At 38.7% G+C, this 26,727-nt stretch overlaps 1 protein-coding gene across 1 annotated transcript in view; it reads left to right on the plus strand.

Annotated features, from left to right (window-relative positions):
* MUC6 (mucin 6, oligomeric mucus/gel-forming) overlaps positions 1-26,727 on the plus strand; it is a 60,790-nt gene that overhangs the window by 13,680 nt on the left and 20,383 nt on the right. Inside the window, exons 7-32 of the mRNA XM_063332820.1 lie at positions 1,407-1,614; positions 3,678-3,800; positions 4,787-4,907; positions 5,812-5,950; positions 6,110-6,214; positions 6,555-6,627; positions 6,896-7,033; positions 7,917-8,078; positions 8,596-8,690; positions 9,353-9,485; positions 10,394-10,643; positions 12,105-12,157; positions 12,260-12,369; positions 13,143-13,294; positions 14,028-14,169; positions 14,639-14,749; positions 16,211-16,396; positions 16,857-17,096; positions 18,064-18,220; positions 18,973-19,116; positions 19,637-19,699; positions 20,368-20,415; positions 22,137-22,319; positions 24,363-24,410; positions 24,801-25,031; positions 25,756-25,803. Coding sequence (XP_063188890.1) covers positions 1,407-1,614; positions 3,678-3,800; positions 4,787-4,907; positions 5,812-5,950; positions 6,110-6,214; positions 6,555-6,627; positions 6,896-7,033; positions 7,917-8,078; positions 8,596-8,690; positions 9,353-9,485; positions 10,394-10,643; positions 12,105-12,157; positions 12,260-12,369; positions 13,143-13,294; positions 14,028-14,169; positions 14,639-14,749; positions 16,211-16,396; positions 16,857-17,096; positions 18,064-18,220; positions 18,973-19,116; positions 19,637-19,699; positions 20,368-20,415; positions 22,137-22,319; positions 24,363-24,410; positions 24,801-25,031; positions 25,756-25,803 — 3,463 coding nt within the window. The remainder of the gene's footprint in view (positions 1-1,406; positions 1,615-3,677; positions 3,801-4,786; positions 4,908-5,811; positions 5,951-6,109; positions 6,215-6,554; positions 6,628-6,895; positions 7,034-7,916; positions 8,079-8,595; positions 8,691-9,352; positions 9,486-10,393; positions 10,644-12,104; positions 12,158-12,259; positions 12,370-13,142; positions 13,295-14,027; positions 14,170-14,638; positions 14,750-16,210; positions 16,397-16,856; positions 17,097-18,063; positions 18,221-18,972; positions 19,117-19,636; positions 19,700-20,367; positions 20,416-22,136; positions 22,320-24,362; positions 24,411-24,800; positions 25,032-25,755; positions 25,804-26,727) is intronic.

A 26,727-nucleotide genomic window follows, 5' to 3' on the forward strand; every position in this document is an offset into this window, starting at 1 on the left:
TGAAATTCCATCCAGGTCATCACAGAAAATTCCTGGAAACCAGTGAAGTTTTAAAGGGCTTTTTATTGAACAGCTAGAGACCTGACATTATAAGCTGTACAGACTTGAAGACATTCAATGATGCTTTAAACATATTGCCAGATAGCAGTGTTCGTAAAAGGGCCAAACACTATCAACTGCTATCACTTCCAGTCCTGGATGAAAAGACAATCAGCGTACCTGAAACATGATGCATCCACGTAACTATGGTTGAAAGAGGAAGCTTGGTAGCAGCGAAGAACAAAAGGCCTTCTATTTCTTAGATTTTGCAGATACAGGAATCAAATCCTACTTAGAATGATCCTGTTAAGTTTTTAACCAGGGAAACTCAAATTTTGCATTTACACACAGATTTTACAGAATCACAGAGTGGCTTGTCTTGGAAGGGATCACTTCAGATCATGTAGTCCAACCCTTCTGCTCAAGCAGGTTCAGCTAGAGCTGAGGAGATGAAAACTCCACAATTTCTCCCAGCAACCTGTTCTTTTTTTCTACCTAGGAGGCTATAAAGTCACCATATACCTAATGGCAAGTACTAATTGCTATCCTCGAAAAAGCATTTCACTCTACAGAGAATGATCATGCTCTTTGGTTCTGTTCCTACTTCCTCACAAGAATATGGTCTTACTTTGCAATTCTCATGTACTTATTTGTATACAGTATATAGGTTACTAGTAATTCCAGAATACTTAAAAAGTTTTCTCTTGAAATAGGAGATTTTTCTTTTTTTTTTTTCTTAGTAGTTTCATCTAGTTTTTCTAGCAACCCAAGAATCTTTTAATTTGAACGTAGAATCCATTCCTCTTGCTATATAGTTTAGCTTTCATACTATGGAGAATGAGACGAGTAAAATCCTTCTGAAATGAGGGTTCTAAATATTGCTTCTGTTCATGCTGAAAAATTACTTCGTTCTGGTGGAGAACTTTTGTTGGCTGGGAGGTTTAACCTTTTTACATTGTTTCTCTGAGATCTTATACTGCAGTAGACAAAGCGGTAGGCAATAAAAACGTATCAAATGTTTGCTGGAAGGGGAACAAATGTTGCTATTTTCACATCGGGGATATTTGTCCTGGAACTGAATCTCCATGATTAGATACTCCCTGGCTGTAATGTTCTCAGTCATTTTTAGAGGGATTGATTTTCAACTTAATGAGAAGTGGAACTAATTCAACATAATCAAGATCCTTCTATTCCACAATGGATTTATATACCCTTCTATTCATTAATATCTCATGCATTTTAAGTCAAATACATATTACTAAACTACAGGGGGGAAAGGGCAAACCAACCAACGTGAAAATCATAACTAACAGTGATATTCTATTGTGGTTTTCACATGGTACGATTATCTTTCTCTTTTTATTTAGGCCATGATCTGCTCTCAGCTACTTAACTTGGTGTCACCAACCTGCAGTGTGCCAAAGGATGGATTTGTCATTCGTTGCCAGCTTGATATGCAGGACTGCAGTGAGCCAGGACAAAACAATTGCACTTGCTCTACGCTGTCAGAATATTCAAGACAATGTGCTATGTCCCATCAAATGGTGTTGAACTGGAGAACTGAAAACTTCTGCTGTAAGTTCAAATGTTTTATTCATAGGAGATTGTACTTAACCTTGCTGTATCTTACATAGCAGGAGAATGATGATTAACTGGAATTTAAATCAATTTATAGAAATGTCTCTTCCATCTTGAATCAAACAAATTGTTTTCTTGACAAAACAACAGTGGTCTTTGGTAAAACATTAAGAAGGAGAGCATGGAAACCTCAAAGGAGAAGGAGGAAGCATGAAATGTAGCTCCTACACCTTGATCAGTGACTATAAAAAAGAGAAACATCTGCCAAGTGAAAACTGCTGAATTTCTCAGACTTACAACAGGAGGCTGTTCTCTCTTAGTACAGACTTTCATTATTGTACTTAGCAAATTAGCCGGCGAAGAGAGAGAACTTTTAAGTGGCCTCTGAAGTCTCTGAACCTTTTTGCTAACAATTGGCATAGCCCCTTGTATTCACAGGAGATTTTCTGTAGTCCATTTTCAGATGCTCAACCTTCTTAATTAAAACTACTGATTGGAAGTAGATAGGAAGCAAATCTTTCATTACTGTCCAAGCTGTACATGATTAGACACACTTTTTTTCAGTTGTCTGTTTGGTATCAAAGTTCTGATTCACTTTTTGCAATCTTTTTGAATCCACCTGAAACTTCAATCTAGAGTCACTGTTATGTAGCAGGATTCATTGTTTTATAAGATAATATGGTGATTATAAAAGTCAAAAGTAACTTAAATTGATGTTATTTCTAAACCAACTCACGCATCACATTACCAGAGATGCAGCTCATGTCAGAAAAGAGGAGCTTTCAATGCTTAATTTGATATTGCCCTTCAAAAGCATATAATATAATAATATTTTTATTTATCCTTTATATGAATATATGGTCATGAATAGCAAATTTGTAAAATAAATTTCTTTGTCAGGAATATATTTCTTCTTATCCCTTGATTCCTACTCTGGTGTTACTCTTACGAGGCCTTGTATCATTTTGCTCTCCCTGCATCTACGGTGTTGCATTCTTCTATTCTCCTCTTGATCTTCACATACTGCTGCCACTCTTCATTTTTTGTTTTGTATTTAACGTTGAGTTTTCTTTCATTCTTCCTTCATACTTACTGAAAATGTTCCCTGTTAAGCTCCATTATTATCCTTGACACTTTAAAATTGCACTTCTTTCTAAAATAATTTTTCCCCTCTTCTCCAAGGTTATCTCTCTTACATAAATTGGTAACCCATTTTATTATTTGGTTGGTCTGCAATTGGTTTTAATCCTTCAAAATTGTAAACTCCTCATGGGATTTTATAGATTCATATAAATATTAGTAAGGCACTGTGTGCATTCACAGAGCTGTACAATAATTCTTACTAATCACAGTAAAATAATAGCCTTGTTTTCTCCGAGACACAGCAGTTTTCATTTTGCCAGTAGACCATTACTATGACTGGTAGTAAAGTGATAAAAGGCAAAAGCTTAAAAAAAACGGAATGGTTTCCCAAAAAACCAAAGCTGAGAATCTAAGAATTTGCATATAAATGTCAAATATGCAAAGGTAATGAACCTTTTAATCTTTGTTTCTTTGTCTGCCCAATCTCTAACTACCTCTGTTTCCCTACCTAAATTATTTTTACTCTTTCAAGTAAGGAAAAATCTCTGCTTGAATTTATCACATAATAAAACATGTGCTGAGTTCTGTATATTAGAATTGCTAGGTAGATGCGTTCTGAAAAGCAGATAATGTTTGAGAAGCAGGAACTATACAGGAATCAAGAGTTATATTCTTTAAATCCTTCAAGTACTACAGCAAATCTGATTTGTGGTAGTTTATTGGGCTGCAACATAGCCTGTTTGCCATTCTTCAAGCTTCTGAAAGGAGTTTCTATTAAACAGGACATGAAAAATCAGTAGAAGCTAGAGTGAATATGATGGTAATGATGAATACTCAGATGATGCACTAAGTACTGAGGCAGGATAAGAGAACGTTAGTGCCAGAAAACACAAGGTCTTCTCCACCCTATGTGGTAGATGAGAGATTCTTCCATGTTCACACTTTAAAAATCTTAACACTTTCACTGTTTGTTGCAGCTGTGGGAAAATGTTCTGCTAACCAAATCTATGAAGAATGTGGTTCTCCATGTATTAAAACCTGTTCCAACCCAGAGTACAGCTGTTCCAGTCACTGTACCTATGGTTGCTTTTGTCCTGAAGGTATCGTTTCTGCATTCATCATATCCTAAATGGCCCATACAAATGTTTTTGGCATATGCCCAGTCAAGTGGAATAGACTTCTTAACAATGAACTAGCAGTGCATTTCAGGGCATTGTGCTGCTAGACCTGCCATTTCTCAGGTAACATAATATAAATGGAGTCTTGAATTGTCATGGTCCTTGAAGAACCTTGGTCACTATTTGCAAGAACAGACCTGTGAAATTGATCACAGATCTCACAAGATCGTGATACGTGATGGGGTAGTTTTATGCTGCCAGCTTAAAGTTCTGTACTATAATGTACATTGAGCGAGAATTAATTTCCTATCCCAAACAGGTATTTAGCCTTTCAGGACACCAGCAAGAGGTACCATACCTCAGAGAAGTTCTGCAATATTATGGGCATTTTGTAAAATCCCTTTAAAATAGTTCAAGGTGAACTTCCTACAAAAATTGTAATTATGACTGTCATTTGCACCATTTCTTGAAATTTCAGAACTGAAATATCGTGCAAGGTTACTGTGATGTGGGTATTTACATCAATATCATCACCATTTTATAGTAGTCAAAAGTAATGTGTTGTGAGCTACATGTTTAAAACTAGACTTAGTACCTTAGGAAATGGAATGTGTCCATTCTTCAAAATTCCCAACTGAATTAGAGTGTCATAGCAAAAAAAAAAAAATAAATTTTCGAAAAATAACATTCAGGCTTACTGTTATTTCAAATTAAGTTCAAATTTCAAATGAATACAATTGTCTGCACTTTCATATAAAAAAGTAGCCAAATGCTGTTACCACTTATAAAGAGTCAGTTTCATTTTAACTAAAAGAAAATGTCCTCCATGTTATATCTCTTAAGTACGGGGCAATGGCTCTGCAAGAATGTCTCTCTCCAGGTAATTTTGGAAGGCACTCAAGCTACAATAGCTTTAGTGCTAAGTAATGATATGGAAAAGTATTTATTTTGTGTATCTTCTTTGGCAGGAACTGTTCTTGATGATATCTCAAAGAATCGAACGTGTGTTCACATTGAGCAATGTCCATGTACACTGAATGGGAAAACATATGCTCCTGGTGAGACAATGAAAGCAGCATGTAGGACCTGGTGAGTAGCAACAGGTACTTTCATGAAAGGATAGAGGGTATCCTCACCAAGCGATTGGAAAATTTAGCCTAACTTTTTGGAGGGCAGCTGCAAATGTGTCATACCACCTCTGAGGCCACCTTCTTTAAGTGCCACAGATCATACATTTGTAATTGAAGATGTACAGGTCTCATTTCCTCATTAATCTGTACAAATATAAATGCTCCTTCAGGTCACACAAAACAGTAACATCTTTATCTCCTCTGTGAAAGTGGAGGTAAAATTAGTACAAAACAAATATCCAGTGTTTACAATTTCTTTCTGGCAGTCTCAGCATTTCTGATCACCAAATCAGCTCTGAAAACTAAGTTTCTCTTTCGCAACAGAAAATAATTACATAAAACAATGTTTTTTTAAATTTGGAAAGTTTTTTTAAAAAAAAAAGGGAAAACATTTTCGTGTGTGTTACTTCTCTTGCTATCATAATTCTAATAAATAAAATAAAGGACAAATAATGGAATTTGATGCTCAGAATTGTAACAATGAATGCACTATTTATGATTAATGTATTTAGGAAAGTTTACTGACAATCCATACAAGTGTTCAGCAACTTTGAGTTAAGATGAACAACTTCAACTGATATACATAGACAAAGAAAATCAAAGCATAGAAAGCATAAGGAGAAAAGTGATACAAAGACATCTTCCACTGCTAGGAAGCGGCTGAGTTTTTAGAGTGTAGAGAAATTTCAAAACAGTGGAAATGAAAGTTCAGAATGTATATGTATGTTACACTGTGTTCATTAACCAATTTTGCATGTTGATCAGATACAGCAAAACCTCCAGACAGGAGGGTCAAATCCTCTGCTGGTAGATAGTGCCTTAGTATGAGAATAACCTTACACAGCATTTCTTGTTTTCCTCAGTAAATGCACAATGGGCCAGTGGAACTGCAAAGACTTGCCCTGCCCTGGAAGGTGTTCACTGGAAGGAGGCTCCTTTGTTACCACATTTGATTCTAGGTCATACAGGTTCCATGGGGTTTGCACTTATGTTCTTATGAAGGTAATTTCCTCCAGTCTAGAAACACACATTATCAAATGGGTATATTTTAGTCTGTCTTTGTTTTCCTATTGGAACGCAAACTGAGGTCCTCCTATGATATACACTTATTCTACAAATAATTGTTATTCACAGATTTCCCTTTTCACTATTTTCCTCCAGAGTTCCAGCCTGCCACACAATGGAACCTTAATGGCTGTTTATGAAAAGTCTGGTTATTCTCATTCTGAGACGTCACTTAGTGCTGTAATTTACCTATCTACAAAGGTAAGTATTCCCTCCACAGGTTCTATTCAGCATTTCAGTTACCAGATTAGCAAAATAAACACTTAAGTCAATGGCATTAGGCTGAACTGAAAAATTAAGGGAGATAGATACTAAAGTTCCTGCATACACAGTAAAGATCTCAGTTGCCACATCAACTCAGGAAGTTAAGAGTATTTTCAAAGTGAAAACTGAAAGCAGTATGGAATAACGTGTGAGAAAAAGCTTGAATCAATCTTTTCCTATTATATAGGTCATTGACAACACAACTGATTAAGTTAAAGAACATATGAAAGCCATCGGTACAGATAATTACTTGTGATTCCATGTCCTTTTCTTACAGGACAAAATTGTGATTTCTCAGAACGAACTCCTTACTGACGATGATGAACTTAAGCGGCTACCTTACAGATCAGGTAAAGAAAAGGGAATATACATAAAATCCAAATTACATTAAATGTCTGTTTTACACAACCCAGCATATTTTCTCTCACAATTGCCAATAGCAGAGGTTTTAGAGGAAGATTAAAATCTTTCCCATTGCATTTGTCCCCCTATGGAGAGTTGTGTGTGGAAGGAGACTTACAGACAGAATGCTAGAACACTTACATATGCATTAAAATCATTACTTTGTAATATCCTATCAGTCAAAATCTCTATTTCTAAATATTCTTGTTCTTTTAGGAGACATCACTATTTTCAGACAGTCCTCAATGTACATTCAAATGTTTACAAACTTTGGGCTGGAAGTTGTAGTTCAAACATCACCTGTGTTCCAGGCCTATGTGAAAGTTGGATCACAATTCAAAGGGAGAACTCTAGGTAAGAAATCTAGTCCCCATGTGAAGGAGAAAATGCAGGGAGTGTAATTTTGAAAGCTTAGTATTCATCCTTGAAGGAATAAACTTTCTGCTCTGGATTAAAAAAAAAAAAAAAACAACAAAAATACCTGCATTGGAAAAATGATGTGCTAAGGATTTGGTTTTTGCTAATAAATTTAAAGTGAATCAAAGAAATTAGATGGGTGACATTTTTCACGTGTAATATAATACTGGTTTATGTGTGCCTTTTTCGGTATGTTCCTTACTACACAATGGAGGGACAACAGATTTGTCTGTGTGGTCTCTACATCTTGGAGCACGTCTTCTTTGAACGCAGTGCATGATCACTGTAAACACAATGAGCCTAAGAATCTAAAAGCTTCTCAGCTGATAAGCACCAGATGGAGATGTTTATGTTTACTGCACAGCAACGTTAACCACAAAGGCATACCATGCATTCTAATAATCTATGGGGAGAGGCTTTAGCATTTAAAAAAGTCTAGATGTATATTCTTTGTGATTACAGATTTTATATACATAAGAAAATATGTGTAACTGCAAAAGTATTTCATGGCCTTTCTCTTTTACGTGATTTAAAACCACTGAAATAAACCCTTTTTTATAAAAGGCTTCTAAAAACAAGACAAAAACTTCTGTATGAATTTGTCATTGAATAGAAGTGAACAATCTTAATTGAGAAGGCAGAGGCTCAGTGATTGAATGTGTACATAATCAAGATTCTCTGGCTACTTGACTTTAAGTATTCATTGACACTCCATGTAGAACTTTTGAATCAATTTTCTCACTATTATAGAATGAAACATAGACCATTGTGTACACATTCTTTAATTTTCAGCCATCCCTTGTATTTCTGATGTTATTAGGTTTGTGTGGGAATTACAATGGAGACACTACAGATGACTTCATGACTAGCATGGATATCACTGAAGGGACGGCCTCCCTGTTTGTAGATTCCTGGAGGGCAGGAAATTGCCATCCTGCTTTAGAGAGAGATACTGACCCTTGCGCTTTGAGTCAACTGAACAGTAAGTAATCCTGTTGTACCTGATCTCTACAGCTAGCTTTGTCTGACACTTCGTAACGCATACGAGGGGAATGAGAGAGTTTGAGAGAAGCAGAGACTGAGACAAGTGACTGTGACAAATTCTGTCACCAACAAGACATTTCTGATTTCTAGAATACATATCTAGTGAAAGGTTATCAGATCCCATTCTAGAGATCTGGGATTGAGATGGTGAATGGGAGGTTTTGGGTGATATTTCCAGTGAAATTTCAATGTCCGTGGATGTGTTAGACTTGCTCAGCAGTGCTGTGACTGAAGTCCATGCTTTGCGTTTTCAAGTCTCTATTGCTATTGGTCTTAAAAGAAAAAAGCTCTCCTGAGTTGTTTGAACAAAAGTATAGTCTGCAAGCTAACAAGCTAAGCTGTCCTTTTGTTCAATCAGTTTTTTTCAGTTCCAGAGTTTTTTCATTTCTTTTTCATTTTTTTCATTTCCTTTTCCTAACTTTCCCTGTTTAATTTCCATAATCTACTTTCATTAGAAATATCTGCTGAGACTCATTGCTCCATTCTTACCAAGAAGGGTACAGTGTTCGAGAAATGCCATGCTGTGGTGAACCCTATTCCTTTCTACAAGGTAGGAAATTATGATAGATCATGTCCAGAGGGAGTCCCAACTATGGACCAGAATGTACTCATATACAGTATTCTATTCATTTGGATCAGAAATGCATACAAGCTAAGGAACAAGTTTGTTTTTGAAAATTACATCTCCACCACACTTAAAGTCTGTTTGTTCATAGGCACCAGTCCCATCGCTATAAATCAAAAGGTATTTTTGCTCATGTTGCAGTTCTCCATGTTGACAACTTTAACTATACAAAGTATTGATTTTCCCATGTGCATAATTGAGCTCATTATATTTTCCAGTCTTCACAAAACATTTTGAAAATTAAAAAAGAAAAGCAGTAAATAAACAAAGACATTTTTGGGGTACTAAGTGTATTTTATTCATGTCGATCAGGCAATTAATCTGATCTTTTTCATCAGTTTTAGCTATGCAATAATATGTATTTGGCATGACTTACCTCTGCGATTCAGCACAGAATCATAGAATCATTGAGCTTGGAAGAGACCTTTAAGATCATCAAGTCCAACCATAACCTAGCACTGCCAAGTCCACCATTAAACCTTGTCCATAAGCAGCAAATCTACATGTCTTTTAAATACCTCCAGGGTTTAGCACTTCCAAATGTCTGCTCCCCAGTAACAGAGTACTCTCCATGTATTGGGTTTCAGAGATGTGTCTACCAAGCCTGTAATTATGAAGAGACCTTTCCTTATATTTGTTCTGCTCTGGGATCGTATGCACGAACATGCAGTTCAATGGGTTTGATCCTTGAGAACTGGAGAAACAGTATGGACAATTGTAGTAAGTACCTGAACCAACTCTTATAGTCTGCCATCAGACGAATGCATGCATACAGGTCTATCCGTTTCCATTTAGAATATTCCCACGTTTATTTCACCTGTGACAAAACTGAATAAGAGCAAGAACACATTTTAAAACTACTTGTTAGTCATTAGAAAATAACTACTTACTGTTCAAGTAGGCCAACCAACAGGAATAAAAGCCATATTCCCAGGATTTGATGACTTCACAGATGTGTCATAACACAATAAAAAATATAAATGGCAAAGCAGTGTTCTAAACACTGTCCAAATCATTTTAAGAGTAATGAGGAAAGTAGCGAACATAAAGAAGAGGAAACGAGAAATTGGATAACAGATATCCAACTTCTGAATACCCTCTAGTCTGTTTCAGAAAAGGATTGTTATTTTAAGACTACATGAACAAGATTACTCATATGCTTTAAGGTGAGCATGTGGATGCTTCCAGGACTTGATAATTAAGTAATGGAATAGACAGATAAATAAAACTATACTGTACTGTAAGATGAGAGAGAGCTAGGGAAAAGTCTGGTTGCAGATGTGATTTTGCTATTATGCAACTTAGACATAGACACAGATTCCACAGTTACTCAAAAATACATTGTTATTTCTGCAAAGCTTCTGTTTGCATTATTTTATTTCAAGATACACAAGCAATAAGGTATTTAACCTTCATAAAACTTTCAACCAGCTACGTGGTTGGTGTTAAACCCTGGTCTGCAGTATTTTTTGCTAGAGCTCCACATCCACAGGAAGAGAAGCAATAGGAAGCATTAAGCATTGAAGCTGTTGACATAATATATGCAGCACATTATAAGCATGGTTATCTTTCACAAGGAAGAGGATAAGTAAATGAAGTTTAACATACACTCTTGTCTTGTTTTACAGCCATTACCTGTACTGGCAATCAAACATTCAGCTACAACGCTCAGGCATGTGACAGGACATGCTTGTCACTCTCCAACCGAGCCCTTGAATGTCATCCAACTGACATCCCTATTGAAGGCTGCCATTGTCCTGAAGGAATGTACTTGAACCACAAGAACGAGTGCGTTCGTAAATCTCATTGTCCCTGCTATTTAGAAGATAGAAAGTACATCTTGCCTGACCAGTCAACAATAACTGGTGGGATTACCTGGTAAGTGTGTCAAGTTTAAAGATCAACAAACTGAAAATGGAGAGGAGGGGTCTTCATGTGTCTCTGTTGAGGGTTAACAGCAGTCAGCAGCAAAGCACACAGCCACTTGCTCACTCCACTTCAGCTGGATGCAGAAGACAGTCAGAAGGGCAAAAGCAAGAAAATTTGTGGATTGAGATAAAGACAGTTTAATAACTAGCTTTATTATTAATAAGTATTAATAAGCAAAACAGCAAGCGCAAGCAAAGCTAAGTAAGGAATTACAGAATCACAGAATGGTAGGGTTGGAAGGCACCTCTGGAGATCATCTAGTGCAACCCCCCTGACAGAGCAGGGTCACCTAGAGCAGGTTGCACAGAAATGCATCCAGGTGGGTTTTGAATGTCTCCAGAGTTGGAGACTCCACCACCTCTCTGGGCAGCCTGTTCCAGTGCTCTGCCACCCTCAAAGTAAAGAAGTTCCTTCTCATGTTTAGGTGGAACTTCCTATGTTCAAGTGTGTGCCCATTACCTCTTGTCCTGTTGCCGGGCCCCATTGAAAAGAGCCTGGCCCCATCCTCCTGACACCCACCCTTTAAGTATTTATAAGCATTGATAAGATCCCCCCTCAGGCGTCTTTTTTTTAGTCATCACTACATCCCATCAGCAGGCATATGTTTAGACATTTCCAGGAAAGCATGACATTATCATGCATAATGGTTACTTGGGAAGACAAGCACCATAACTCCAAACGTCCCTCCTTCCTCTTTCTTTACCTGAGCTTTTATTACTAAGCATGATGTTATATAGTATGGAGTATCTCTTTGGTCAGTTCGGACACACCCCTCTCAGCTTCTTGTGTGCTCCCAGCTTACTGGGAGGGACAGCATGAGAAGCAGAGACAGCCTTGACATTGTTCAGCAGTAGCTAAAACAACATCGTGTTATCAACACTGTTTTGTTCACAAACCCAAAACATAGCACCATCGAGCTGCTACAAAGAAAATTACCTCCATTGCAGACAAAATCAGTACAGTCTCCTTTACTTTTATTAGCAAAGGTTTATTTTTTAAGACATCTTTTTTGCCCTTTCCTAAGGTACATAGATTCTTAAACGAACAAAAAGCATTTGACTTACCTTACACTTGGAAATGCTAAGGAAAAAATTAGAAATAGGTAAGATCTGATTATTCCTAATAGGAGATTTTGTCAACAGCATCTGGAGAGCTATATACAAACCTCAAGAATTACTTGATAGGTCATCATAATAGTCACTTTCAAAAACAATGTTACTGCTGTATACTACAAAAAGGGAAGAGAGGCAAGTTGAGTCACATACCATTTTGAAGGATGAGGAGAAGCTAGTAACATAAACCAAATATTTCCAGTGGGGAGAAACATGAAGACATTTTGCAAAAAAATTAAAATTTCTTTCTTAGGAGAGAATTGCATTGAAATTTCTTTTTTTTCTGTTCTCCCCCTAGCTATTGCGTTAACGGGAGGCTAAGTTGCACAGGCAAACCTCAAAACCCTGCAGGTATGGGTCTGATGTGGTTTACTTAGAAACATCTTTTCCTCTGTGTTGTAAAATTGCTCCTTCACAATCTCTCTATTGTTTGTTTTTCCTCCTTTTTCCTAGAAAGCTGCAAAGCTCCTAAGAAGTATGTATCATGTTCTGACGCTTTAGAAAACAAGTATGGAGCAGCATGTGCCCCTACCTGCCAGATGCTGGCTACTGGAATTGAATGTGTGAGTTCCACAGCTCTGGGGATATTTACCTTCTTGAGAGAGGAAGAATGGTTTAGATGTTACTTAGAACTTGACTATGTTCCTTAAATGAAAGGAGATATTTCTTTTAATGTGATACAGTTAAACATCTGACTTGTTTTCACAGACTGTGGACACAAAAAATTTACATATATTCAAGAAGTGATTAAAGGAATTAAATTGCATGAATTAATGAATTAAATTCTATTAAATGAATAGAATAAAAATCCATTAAAAGTTCTAAACTACAAGGCTAGCACCTTCAGGTACTCCATAAGCTGCATGTTACTGGAAACTGATAGAACATGTGGTTTATGCTTCCTGTTCTATTCTTTCCCAGCTATCTGCTGCTGATGGTCACAGGATGCAGGAGACTTAGTCTAGGTGGACTTCTGGTCTGTCCTGATAGGTTTATCTTATACATTTATATTAAGGAAACAGATTAATTGGAAGAATTATAATAAGCTTCCTTGATATAAAGAAACTTTTGTTGTACTTTGTCTGAAAGATTGGTAGCAATGAAAGATAAATTTTTCAGAGTGTTCAAGTATGTTTAATATCTCACACAACAGGTATATCTTACAACTTTGTTGAAACTAGTTCAACTGACTGGTATATTAGTACAAAGAAAATTACAAAACTGAAATCAAATCAAAACTAGAACTTAGCACAGGTTCACTCTTGACACCATCCACATACAAGATAAAATGCATCTCACATTTCTTTTCATTTTGCAACCTGTTGATCTTTACTAGATACCCACTAAATGTGAATCAGGCTGTGTCTGTGCTGATGGGCTATATGAAAATCTCGATGGCGGGTGTGTCCCAGCTGAGGAGTGTCCATGTGAATATGGTGGTCTTGCTTATGGAAAAGGTGAACAGATCCAAACTGAATGTGAGATCTGGTAAGAATCACACAGTTTTCCATTGCAGAACCTCTGTTTCACTAAACTGTACAACTACATAACAAAAGTTAGTTGACAGGAGAGTAGGAAATGTCAACAGCTGAACGGAAGGAATACAGTGAGAAAGCACAGAGGTGATAACGAGAAGCTTAACATTTGACAATGTATATGTATAGAAAAAAGAGCCATGATACTGGCTTTCAGGGATAATTTCTGTCATATGCGTATCCAGGAATAAGGCCAGCCAGTAGGGCCTGTAACTGTGAACTACATAAGGTCAAGGATTAACAGCTCCACCTAAACAAAGATGAGGGTGTGATCTTCCTTCTTTTCTGTAGATAAAAGCAACCCCCCAGAAGATTGTTTCCATCTCTTTAGTAGCATTCTCAAAGTACTTTACTCCCTTTCTGGTTACTAGCCTAGTATTAAAAAACCGCCACCACCACCCAAACTATGTAGAACAGTGACATCTTTTCTCATTAATAGCAAAAATAAAGGAGTTCTATATTCTTTCTTTCATTAAAAAAGAAAGCAAAAATTACTTAAGTTTTTCCTTTATCATGAATTAATTTTCTAGGCAGTCCATAAACTGTAGTTGTGGTTCTTTCTTGGTCACAGTGTACACAAGTCAATTAAATGAACATTTTAGATATAAAATTGCATTATATAAAAAGAAGTAGGTTAAGGTTGCGTTTCTTTGAAATGTGAATGTGGTTTCTTTTCTCACTCCCAGCACTTGCACAAAAGGCAAATGGAAATGTGTTCAGAAATCAAAGTGTTCCTCAACGTGTAATCTGTATGGAGAAGGCCACATCACTACTTTTGATGGACAGCGTTTTGTGTTTGATGGCAACTGTGAATACATATTAGCTATGGTAATCTGCCTCTTACCACTTATTTCAGAGTATCTTAGTATGAAGAAACAGCTTGATTTATATGGCTAATGAAAATACCCTAGGATGCATCTATAGAGCATCCTATAGAGCACTTTGAATCTTTATAAATACTTAATGTGGCTTAATATTTTCTGCTTATTTCAATACATAAGATGAAAATACTTCTCAAAACAGTTTTTTCATGCAATTACAACCAATTTTAGATTTAATAACATGTTTAAATAATCATTCTGTGTATTCTGTACCAGCCAACTATATCTTTTAGGGAAGTGATGTCAGTTTGACTGCCAAACCAGAGGTCATCACCTCCCAAAACAGGCAGAATCAGAGTCATGACATGTTTAATCTTTCTTTACTTTTTTATGCTTTTATGTTTTAAGTTGGAAGACTCAAGACACAGATTCCATTGGGTCTTTGTGCTTTTTGTGTTTGTTTTGGTTTTTTTTAGGATGGCTGCAGTGTTAATAGACCTGTTTCCTCTTTCAAAATTGTTACTGAGAATGTCATCTGCGGGAAATCAGGGGTTACATGCTCCAGATCCATCAGCATTTACCTTGGGGTAAGATCTTCATCCTGCTGTTATCCAGCTGAATAGCTATTTTAAGACCATGTTTGCTTCCCTTTTGGAAGCTTTAGCTGTGTCTTTGAAGTGATGTCTTGTAAGTGAAATTATGTGCTAAACCTAGAGCTTCAGTTTTAGTAGGAATTGCCATCGGTTTTTTTTTTTTCAATTCTTATGTCAGTGATTCAGTCCCCAGACTTCTTGCCTATGCAGAAGCTGTAAAATTTTGAACTTTACTGACTCAGCTCGGTCAAAAGATACTGATCCCTCCATGCCCCACCCCCGCCAAAGTCAGGAAAACAATAGCGTAGAACTGAGGAATTCTCATCATGGATGATTAGCAAAATCTCTCAAAATTTCTCTAAGTCCAGGTAGTATCTGCAATTCAAAATATATCCAGATCTTACCTGAGATATATCCGTGAAACTACAGCAATGAGCAGTTACCTCATTTCCACTGCTGTGTGACAGCTTCCAGAACTGGATAAGTTTTACTGTTCTCAGTTCTATGGGGTAGTAATGCCCAATGGTATCAGAACATCTCAGAGTCCTTCATTATTTGACAGAGAGAAGAATATGGACAGTTGAGATTTTATCCCAAGGAACAGTCACTACAAGCAGTTAGCATTTGCCACATTACTGACTAAATACTGGCAGTTTCACCTAGTCAGTGCTGGAGAAAGTTTGTTCACTTAGGATCCAGTTTCATAAGCGCATTCTCCAGTCAAACCTTTCTGTCAATTATCTAGACATTGAAACACTGCAGTATGGCAGGAGTAAAGTTACAAGAGTACATGTGAGAGTGGGAGACAGTAAAAGAGCTCAAGACAGAGTGCTATTTTCTCTGTAACTTTTTAATTATCCTTAGGAACACTTGAAAACATACTTCCTCTACTCTGCTGGCTGCACGTAGATGATGATATTATTTCCACCAAATGCAGTCAGAGTGCTAGCACACCTAAAAACAAGGGTGAAACAATGTCAGATATTTTTGTTTCCCATGAAGATTTGCATAAGCATACAAAATAATTCCAAGGGGGTAAAAAAGCCTGTAAAATAGAATCATAGAATAGTTTGGGTTGGAAGGACCTTTAAAAGTCATCTCATTCAACCCCCACTGTGATGAGCAGGGGTATCTTCAACTAGAGTGGGCTCCTCAAAGCCCTGCCCAGCCTGACCTTGAATGTTTCCAGGGATGGGGCATCTACCACCTCTCTGGGCAACCTCCTCCAGTGTTTCACAACCCTCAGCATAAAAAATGTAGTCACTCCATCACAGAAGGCTACTAGGTTGGTCAGACAGAACTTGCCCTTGGTAAAACCATGCGGGCTGTCTTGAATCACCTCCCTGTCCTCCATGTGCCTTAGCATGGCTTCTAGGAGGATCTGTTCAATGATCTTCCCAGGCTCAGGGGTGAGGCTGACAGGTCAGTAGTTCCCAGGGTCCTTTTTTATTTCAGAATTTGACATTCGTACTGCGAGATGAAACCTTCACTATTTCTGGGGAAAATCCTGGAGTGCGATATAATGTGAAAAAGAACGCCCTTCACCTGATGTTTGACATCATTATCCCCAGAAAATACAACATGACCCTCATCTGGAATAAGCACATGAACTTCTTCATCAAGATCTCTAGAGAAACACAGGTATTGCAGAATAACTTCCTCAGTAAACTGTCCTTCAGTTCAGATTGAACTGCACATTTGGTGATGGTTGCCTTGACTCTAGATGATGACAAAAGTTTTTCAGAGGTGCTACTAGCAATTAATTTTCATCGTTACCTCCAAAAAGGCAGAGATTTTCACTAGAGGATGATTTTTATGTGATTACTCTACTGCATTCAGGCAATTTTTGAGCAAAGTACTTGCATTTTATACAACTGCATGGTTGAATTTGATATCTAAATGATGACAGTTTACAGTTCAGAGGAGAAATACATTCATTCACTGATGAACAGAACCTCACGCACAAGATGCTAAGAATGTACGAGAGAGTATTTGCAGATCACATTCAGTACGAAAGCACAGGAAACTCAGTAATCGAAAATGAAGAAATCAAAGTAATTGTAAATTGCTGAACTGACATTGCTGCTTTCATTTAATCTAGGAAACTATATGCGGTTTGTGTGGGAACTATAATGGCAATATGAAGGATGATTTTGAAACTCGAAGCAAATATGTGGCATCAAATGAATTGGAATTTGTCAATTCTTGGAAAGAGAATCCTCTCTGTGGGGATGTATACTTTGTAGTGGATCCCTGTAGCAAGAACCCTTACCGTAAAGCATGGGCAGAAAAGACGTGTTCCATCATCAACAGTCAAGTCTTTTCTGCCTGTCACAACAAGGTAAGAATTCATTTGACTTTCTTTTTATTTATAAGCACAATCTGCGTTCTACCAAAATCCTCACACTCCAACACTTGATTTTTCTCTTCCCCAGAATGCTTTAATAATATATATATAAAATGTTTTATGGCTATGTTTTAATAAAGCATATATGTTAAATGTTTTGTGGCTCTCATTTATGTTAATCTTCACCCTTTCCTACTTTCACTTTACCAGCCCTTTTGTAAACACAAAAGCCTAAGTATGGTATTAACTAATGAGTTAAAAATATCAGAGAGAAAAAGTACCAGAAATTAGTTAGTCTGTTGATGATGCGTGATACTGATCAATGCACTGTTTATTCTTTTGAAACCATTTAGCCTTTGTTAGAAACCAAACTTAAGGAAAGCCTGTAAACACTTGTTCTGATGAATAAATCAACAGCATGACTTAGAAGATGCAGATCAGCCCAAGAGCAAGATATCATCAACCCCCCTATTTGGTTTAAATTGCCTACTTTAGCAGACTTTATTGAAATGAAAGTATCACAAGGTTCATCAGAACCAGGCCTTCTGAAGCAAAAGATCCATTTTCACGAGGTGAAAACAAGTGAGAAATGTGGAAAATGCTGCAGTGCTCATGCATATCCATGGAGGGTGTACAACTGACAAACTTAGACACTTGTGCCTGAATGAATGTGGGGGTTTGCAATTTTTTTTTTAGCTGACTATACATAATATGTTCAGGACTAGTATGAATTTAGAAATACAGATCTGGCAAAACATCATCAGTTTCTATTCTGGATGTGGAGATACCTGTGCTCTTGCTAAGAAGATTTGTGTGAAGTGGGGCTGCAATTGCTTTGACAAGTGTTCGGAGGAAATAATAGTTAATGAAACATGTACTATTTAGCCCAGGGAAAAATATCTTCTTAACAAATAGGCACAAATAAATCATAGAAAATTCATTACTTCCTTTTCCAATGCAGGTGAATCGTATGCCCTATTATGAGGCCTGTGTTCGAGATTCTTGTGGTTGTGACATTGGAGGGGACTGTGAATGCATGTGCGATGCCATTGCAGTATATGCCATGGCATGCTTAGATAAAGGTATCTGCATTGACTGGAGGACCCCTGAGTTCTGTCGTAAGTTTCTGTAAGCTCTCTTTAAACAGGTTAAAGAGATTATTATTGTTACTGTGCATGTTATTAATATGGCAATATAGGAAATTGCCTAAAAAGCGCCTCCTAAGTTGCATTTTCTTTATGGGCAAATAGTTGGCTTCAGTCACCTGGGGTTTGAAATCTGTAGGTTTCATTTGTGCTAAATTAAGCAAAATATTATATGTCTTTTACCATGGAGTAATGAGAGAGAAAATAATGCGGTCACAGAAGGCAAGCTGTTTCCTCTGCTGCCACTGCACAGTGAACTGTCAGTTTGTCAGCAGAGGGAGTATGAAGTTGTAAAAAAGTATGTTTCATTTTAGCTGTGATGAAATCGCCTTCTGTGTGGGTGTCAAGGAAATAAAGACAGATGAGTTGGCTGGATGACTGTAAAACAGGACAAATCTATCAAAGTGTTCCAGAACACTGTATATGGAGGAAAAAAGAGGATGTGTTATAAATCAATGCTAGCGTTGTCATCTTTGATGGTTTCTTTTCAACATTTTACTACATTATGCATTAAAAATTGTGGACATGCCTGCATAGTGCATTTTCAAAAAGGAAACTGACTTCACTGGAATGTAAATTTCAATTTACATCATAAGTTAATAACTTCAGTGACAAAATTTTTAATTCAAACTGTTTATTAGTTTTGTCTTTTCTTTAGTCCTTTGAAAATAGCATGCCATTAATTTGAAAAATTCTGATTTCTCTCTTGCTTTTATCTTTTTTAGCTGTCTACTGTGAGTATTACAATTCTCATAAAACAACAGGAAGTGGTGATACTTATTCCTATGGCTACAACAATAACAACTGCACCTGGCATTACAGGCCTTGTAATTGTCCAGATCAAAACTACAAATATGTCAACATTGAAGGTAATAAGCTATACTGGTGTAAACCAGGAAACAGTAACATAGTAATTATTTTCAGTGCTCTTTTAAAATCAGCCGTACCGCAGTTAAATGATGGTATTCTAATTGCTGCTATTTTTGAAGCAGTTTTGCTGATCTTTTACCTTACTACTACTGCTTTAAATATGTAATCAGTTTGGTACCTGTATTACATTTAGCTTTATATTGAGCTCAGCCTGTCTTGAGGAGAAATTTTCTGGCCTGCACCAAATCAAAAGAATACGCTGTACTTAGGTAAGAGAACATGTGGAAAAAGTAGTTAATATTCTTATTAGACAAATGGATATAGTTGTAGAAAACAAAAAAATTACTACATAGGCAGACGCTTATGCTGAGAATGACATTGGAAATGCTTACCTGAATAGATGATGTTGCGATCAATACAAATTTCTAAGAATAGAAATGTAAGATATTAGATTGTAAATGGTATAAATTAAATGTTCTCTGAGAAACGTAAAACAAACTTCTCTTCCCCTTTTTTCAGGCTGTTACAACTGCTCTCATGATGAATACTTTGACCATGAGATGGAAAGATGCATGCCATGTGGTAAGCAGCAACTTAAATACTCATTCTCTTTCTCTACAGTAACTACGTGAGGGGCTGGCCCAGCAAAGCCCTGGGTCTCAGATATATTCAACACCTTTCATAAAAAAAGAGAATATATAGAGTAGGATCAGACCTAGCTAATGAACTCTACTTAGCAAATCTCTTTTTAGAGACATTTTTTAAAAATTATTTTAACTTAAGGTTTATTCCCATATGGTTTACTTCATTGAAAACCTTATTAAAGGTTGAAAATCTTATTAAATAGTGGTTTGGATAGACTCTGTCTGTACAGTTTGGATTTTCATGCAGATGTAAAAAAAGTCAAGGACAATTTTTATCATATTTCAGAATTCTAACCTGTGTAACCAGGATCTCAGCTAGTGATCTCATTTACGTACCAAAACCATTATTCCTGAAAAGTGAGGTGCCCTTAAGCATAAAAATCATAAGAAAGGTACTCGTGTTCATTATTATGATGAGATGTATTGCTGTCATTGTTTAAGTCCTTTGATGTAAAGTTTACCACTGAAATATGTAATATTAAGCATTTTCAGGAATATCTCACTAATTAACACAATCCCTATAATCCAATATGAAATTTGCCTCATTTGGAATATTTTAATATGCTTTCATGCCCAAACCTGACCTGTTCTACTTTTACACAACAGGACATGAAAGCACTAGTACCACACCCGAAACGTCTTCACCTTCAACAGGTTAGTTTATGTAGTTGACCAAACTAGTACTTACACACTGATATGTGTTTATGACGTAAGCAATATCTTTTTTTGCATGATATAGTGGCAGCACCACTTTTACATGCTAAGGTGCAATGATAACAAATAACTTGGTATCTTAAGTATCACTAAAATTTTCCCAGAAATATTTGTGAGACATCTTAAGAAAAAAAAATTATTGAGAGAACAGTGTTTCCTGAGTGTAGTTGGGCAATCCAGATATCAGTAATGAAATATCTCTGTTAGTGAATAAGGACTTCTATCTTGTCTCTGATGGACAGTGGGAAAGAGTGCACCCTCAGCAAATTTGCAGATGACACCAAGCTGAGTGGTGCAGTTGACACGCCTGAGGGACAGGATGCCATCCAGAGGGACCTGGACAAGCTCAAGAAGTGGGCCCATGTGAACCTCATGAGGTTGAACAAGGCTAAATGCAAGGTCCTGCACCTGGGTCAGGGCAATCCCTGGTATCAATACAGGCTGGGGGATGAAAGTATTGAGAGCAGCCCTAAGAAGAAGGACTTGGGGGTACTGGTGGATGAAAAGCTGAACGTGACCCAGCAACGTGCACTATCAGCCCAGAAAGCCAACTGTATGCTGAGCTGCGTCAAAAGAAGTGTGGCCAGCAGGTTGAGGGAGGTGATTCTACCCCTCTACTCCACTCTGGTGAGACCCCACCTGGAGTACTGTGTCAGCTCTGGAGCCCTCAGCACAGAAAAGACATGGATCTGTTGGAGCAGGTCCAGAGCAGGGCCACAGACATAATCAGAGGGATGGAACACCTCTCCTCTGAGGACAGACTTGAGAGAGTTGGGGCTGTTCAGCCTGGAGAAGAGAAGGCTCTGGGGAGACCTTACTGCAGCCTTCAATACTTGAAGGGAGCTTATAAGAAAGATGGGGACAGACCTTTTAGTAGGGCTTGTAGTAGGAAGATTCAGACAAGATATAAGGAAGAAATTTTTTATGCTGAGGGTGGGGAAACACTGGAAGAGGTTGCCCAGAGAGGTGGTAGATGCCCCATCCCTGGAAACATTCAAGGTCAGGCTGGACGGGGCTTTGAGGAGCCCACTCTAGTTGAAGATATCCCTGCTCATCACAGTGGGGGTTGAATGAGATGACTTTTAAAGGTCCTTCCAACCCAACCATTCTATGATTCTACAATGTACAAAATCCCTCAAAAATTTCATCACAATTCTTAGCAATGAGCGTTTGTATAACACTTCGACAATTTAACAAGGACTTCATGGAAGTGTATGACTGAGTATACCAAAACCCTATAGCCTGATCCAGGAAAGCAATCTATATGTATTGATTTGAAATTTGTTAGAAATTCCATTAATTCCCCTGAAGACAGATGGTATTGGGAAAATGTTACGTTGTCAGCTGTGTGAATGATAACATACTGTTCCATCTCTGCTGCTATGCACAAGTATTTATGCCAAATTCACTTTAAAGTGATGAAGAAAAATGTATAAAGCTTCTGCAAGAATATCTGTTTAAGGTATTCACATAATAGCAAAGCAGTAGAGGAGTAACTCGTGTCAAATCTTTCCTCTAAAAGGTAATGGGTTTTAATAGTAGTTGCTATTAATATTTATTAAGATAGTGTTTTTACTTCAAAAATGTTATGTTTGGTATGGTATGTTATAAATAGATTATCGAGAACTATTTCTTACCCTTTTTTTTTTTTTCCTTCTTAGTGTCAACAGTGCAGCCTAAAGTAACGAGAAGCTCTATCACAAGTACCCTACCAGCAGTACCTAGTATTTCTTCTTCTGCAGCTACTGTATCAACTGAGACTACAAATCCAACAATTACCTCAAAAATTACAATTCCAGGAACTTCATCAGCATCACCTCTTGTCACAATAAAGTCAACAACTGGTAGGTTTTCATTTTTACTCTCTAAACTAAATCATAGCAAATCCACTCTATACATACAACTCTATTATGAAAGTATTGCAAGCTGTCTCAACACCCAAGAATGTGACTCCAAATCACGAAGCAGGCAAAGCGGGCTTCCAGAAAGGAGTTTGTAAACCAGAAATGTTCAGAAGTGTAGATTGAAAGTGCGTGGAAACAGAAAGGCTATAGACACTAGGTTAAAAATACAACCAAAAATCACTTGCGTGATTCATCTAAGAAATACATTAGAAGTTCTATAAGTAGTGAGCCAGCTCAGCTTCAGCCTCTTTTCCACAACTGGTTTAGTTATACAGTCATATTCAAGGAGCACCCAATCTATTAACTCTGAATAATGTAAGCAAGGTCCAAAGCAGAATAACACGGGTATCAATGCGCAGATTTGTCTAGGATTCTGAAGTCCTGCTCTCAGGAGGATGACACTTCCAACATAAATTACTTTCTGATTCTATTGCTTGTGGAGACTCAAAAGAACAGGTAGCTTCCCACCAACATGCACTTCAACTAATAAGCCATCCTGGACTCAGGCTATCAGGGAAAGCAAAGTTAAAAAGGTCCCACAGGATTCAAAACACAACTTCAAAGGCTGACATTGTGACAGATGATTTATGCACTGGAACAAGGGAAGTCCTATAGTATGATGTTACTTAGCTTTGCAATGCAAATTACGGAAAGCTGAAACTGTGGTTGATTTGGAACATAAGAATAGCCAATGAAATTGGCATTTGGGCAAAGTCCATACAGACTTTAGGCAATAAGCGACAACAAAGCTAACTTCTTACAAAAATTATATAAAAAACAAACTAATACAGGCAAAATACAGAAAATGAGAATAGAGAAAGATATGAGACAGCAGAAAACAAACACAAGTAGAGAAAGTTTTGGCAAACTTATGAGAATATGAATACAAACAATTACACAGAAAATATTCAAATGATCAATGGTGAAAACTAGATCTCTGAAACATGGGTAGCTTCTTCATAATTTATTTAGTTTTAATTATTCAGTGAATTGATTACTCACGTTATTTATTTACCTTTACTCCAAAAGAACATATAACAACAATTTTTACCACACCAAACATGACTACAACCATCACTACTCCTTCCATAACTACTACAAGAAAAAGAACCATGACCACTAAACCAAAGCCTACGCCTGTTGCCTCATCAACTGCTGCTTCGACAGAGACGGAAAGAGTAAGATTCACCATACCACCCTTCAAGACCACTACCAAGAAGGAAATAACAACCACCTCCATACCTACTCAAACCACATCTCAGATCACAACTCTCAGCGAGCCTAAACTAACAACAGTAGGTAAGTATCACTTTTTGATATCTGTCAGGTGAAGCCACCACTCACAAGACATGTCAGTGTATTCCTTATGAAAAACCCAAGCATTCTTACTAGTTGTCTTAACAGTGCAAATAGATAGGAAAGGAACAGATAACTAAAGAAGTGTGATAAAAACAGAAATTTATGTTTCTTGCCAATGGATCAAGCATCTGACATGTAAATACCGTCTTAAACCTAACATTTCTCTTTAAGGCCATACTCTATACTTCCTCCGAATTTAAGCAAAATCTCTCTATGCTTCCACATGAGTTCTTGAAAACTCAGAGGTGGCAGATAATGTGTCCCCCCTAGCCATTGTAACAAATTCCCCAAAAAATAAATATTGGAAAAAGGAAATTACACTTTGGGATGTCAGGTACTCCATATGCCAGCAAGGACAGTCTCCTCTGAGGCTGTATGACAACGTGAACTGCCAGGTTAGCAACCGACACCAGAGGTTAGGACAGTGTGTGTGGGGAAGTCTAGTGTAGTAGGAGGGCAGGTGTACACTCTCTCCCAACCCATGCATCTCCCACAAAATACTATTGGGCTGCACACACCTGGGTCATCGTGTGACGGCAGTTACATCTTCCTCTGAGTAAGTATCACAACCCACTTTAACTAGGAACCTTACCAGCTCCCAGCCATTACTAATATCCATTACAGAGAGTGAAGGAACCCAAGCAACCACTTTGTACCACCAAGTCCCAATAGGTGAGTGAGAGGGAGCTGAGAGATTGACTTGACCTAAGACTGCTTCACTTAGCCCAGCTCTCCCAGAGGATGTTCCTGCCCAGTCTGGAGCACCTTGGAGGGGAGACATGCACATCCAGAGAGGCTCTCCTTCCCTCAGGAGCTCCAGGAAGAGGCAGGGGGTGCTGAATTGTCAGAAGGCACACTTCAGGCCCAGTTCTTCCCCCATATTTTTTTGGGAGGGAGCCACTGGCCCATTTCTCGTCTTGCCTAGTAAGACTCAGTGGGGTCCGGTCCTCCCTTTCTTGCCCCCACTCGTGCCCTGGGGCTTCTGCCTGGGAATTGCACACCTCCTTTGTCTTACCCTCTTGCCCTGACACACTTGATCAACTGTTGCTTTTCTCTCTGTAGTTGTCACCCACAGAACAACGACACCACAGGTTGTGCAGCATCTGGTAACACAGAAGACCAGCCCTGCCACATCCACCAGCAGCACCTCTGTCATGAGAGGGACCAGCCCTGCCAGCAGCCCAGAAGTTCCACTGACAAGGATGTTTCCAAGTCCCACCTCTTTACCTGCCATCTCAGCCTCATCTGCTTCTTCCCCCTCCTCAACTGTGTCCTTGACACCATCACAGCCTGGTAAGGCTCCGTCCTGTGCTTCCTGCTGCTCTGCCTGCTCCTTCCAGCTCGCACCATTTTCTCCTAAGCAGCACATCCCACACAAGCTTCAATTTTGGTATTCATTCTCAATTCCCACTGCCCTTTACAGGGGACTCCTGGGACCCAGGCATATCGTGGGACATGATCCTGCACATGACCCTGACTGCATCCTCCTCCGTTGCCACTTCAGGGTTTTGGCTTTGGGGCACAGGCCATTATTACTGTACAGACATCCATGGCTTCCTGCCCCACAGCTAGCAATCAGAAACAAGCTAACACACAGTCCCTCCCTTTACGGTGGTACCCTGAGAATGCACAGTGGAGGCAAGAGAAGGCAGTGAAACTGGAAACTTGTGTCTAGTTTACACCTCAGGACAGTTTGGGTTGAGAGACAAAATACAAGGAGTGGTCTCCATCAAGAAGATACCTGGGTCTGGCACAGCCATTACAATGTGGGTCAACAAATGCCACCGCCTTGACCAATGCTGACCCTGTGTTCAGAAGAGACACCAGTGGAGGGTGGGCAAGGTGTACACTCAACTGCAGGCTAAAGTTCTCGCACTTAGAACCATCTAAGTAGGAGTTGTCTGGGTTTTCTTGGTGTTAAACAGGATAGGCACCTTTAAGGAGATACCACAACGTGCTTTGCCTAGAATCCATCCCAAGACTCAACCATTCTTTTCTCTCATCCCTTTCTTTGTAGCAAGGGAGCCAACCAGAGCTAAGACTCCAACTAGTAAAGTAGTAACAGGTGAGTGCTCTGGTCAGGGGAGAGATAAGAGTCATCCATGGCCTATGCCTGTCCCTTCAGTAGCCTCAGATCTCCCATGGATCCTGTCCAGCACAGTCTGCAACAGGCACATAGTAGACTACCTGGCAACAAGTGGAATCTTACAAAAAAGTAGCGGTTCTTCTTCCCCTCTCAAGACTACCAGGAGGAAGGAAAAAGAGATAAATTGCTAGAGGACATCCTTCAAAACCATCACAAGCCTGCAATTCTCAGATGAGGAAGGACGGGATGGGAAATACTGGGGGTCATGGCCATGTTCATTCAATTTTAAATCAACCAGAATTAATGAAACATGGTCTTCACTTCCTTCTCTGTTGCTATCAGAAAGTTTCTACACAGAACAGCCAAGATCATGTGCCTTTCCATTTTGCCTGGTCACCCTCAGCTGCCCTGTGCTTTGCTCCCAGCAGCCTTCACCCATGAAAAGACAACCATGCCACACATTGTGCCACCTCTGACCACGCAGAAGACAATGGCCACCACCTCTGCCAGCAGCACCTCCAAGACCTCTGTCTCCAGAGAGGCCAGCCCCGCTAGCAGCACAGAGGTCCCTCTGACAAGCACCTCTCCAGGTCCCAGCTCTCCGCCTGCCCCCAGCAGCCCGCTCAGCACCCGCCCGCCACCTGCCACCACTTCCATACTCTCCTCCACATCAGCCCCAGCCGCCACCCCGAAACCTACGCCTACGACCCTAAGGCCCAGGCCCTCTTCCCTGAGGACCAGCGCTCCAACAGAGTTGCCTGCATCAGAGTCATCCGCGCCCTCCACAGCCAAAACCAGCCCGCTGCCATCGCCTGCTTCTTCTCCCTCCTCAACCGTGTCCTCCACGTGGCTGAGTTCCTCGCAGCCCGGTAAGGCTCCCTCCCGCTCTTCTGAGTTCTCTTC

Source organism: Chroicocephalus ridibundus, chromosome 4 (assembly GCF_963924245.1).
Source record: "Chroicocephalus ridibundus chromosome 4, bChrRid1.1, whole genome shotgun sequence".
Taxonomy (NCBI): Eukaryota; Metazoa; Chordata; class Aves; order Charadriiformes; family Laridae; genus Chroicocephalus; species Chroicocephalus ridibundus.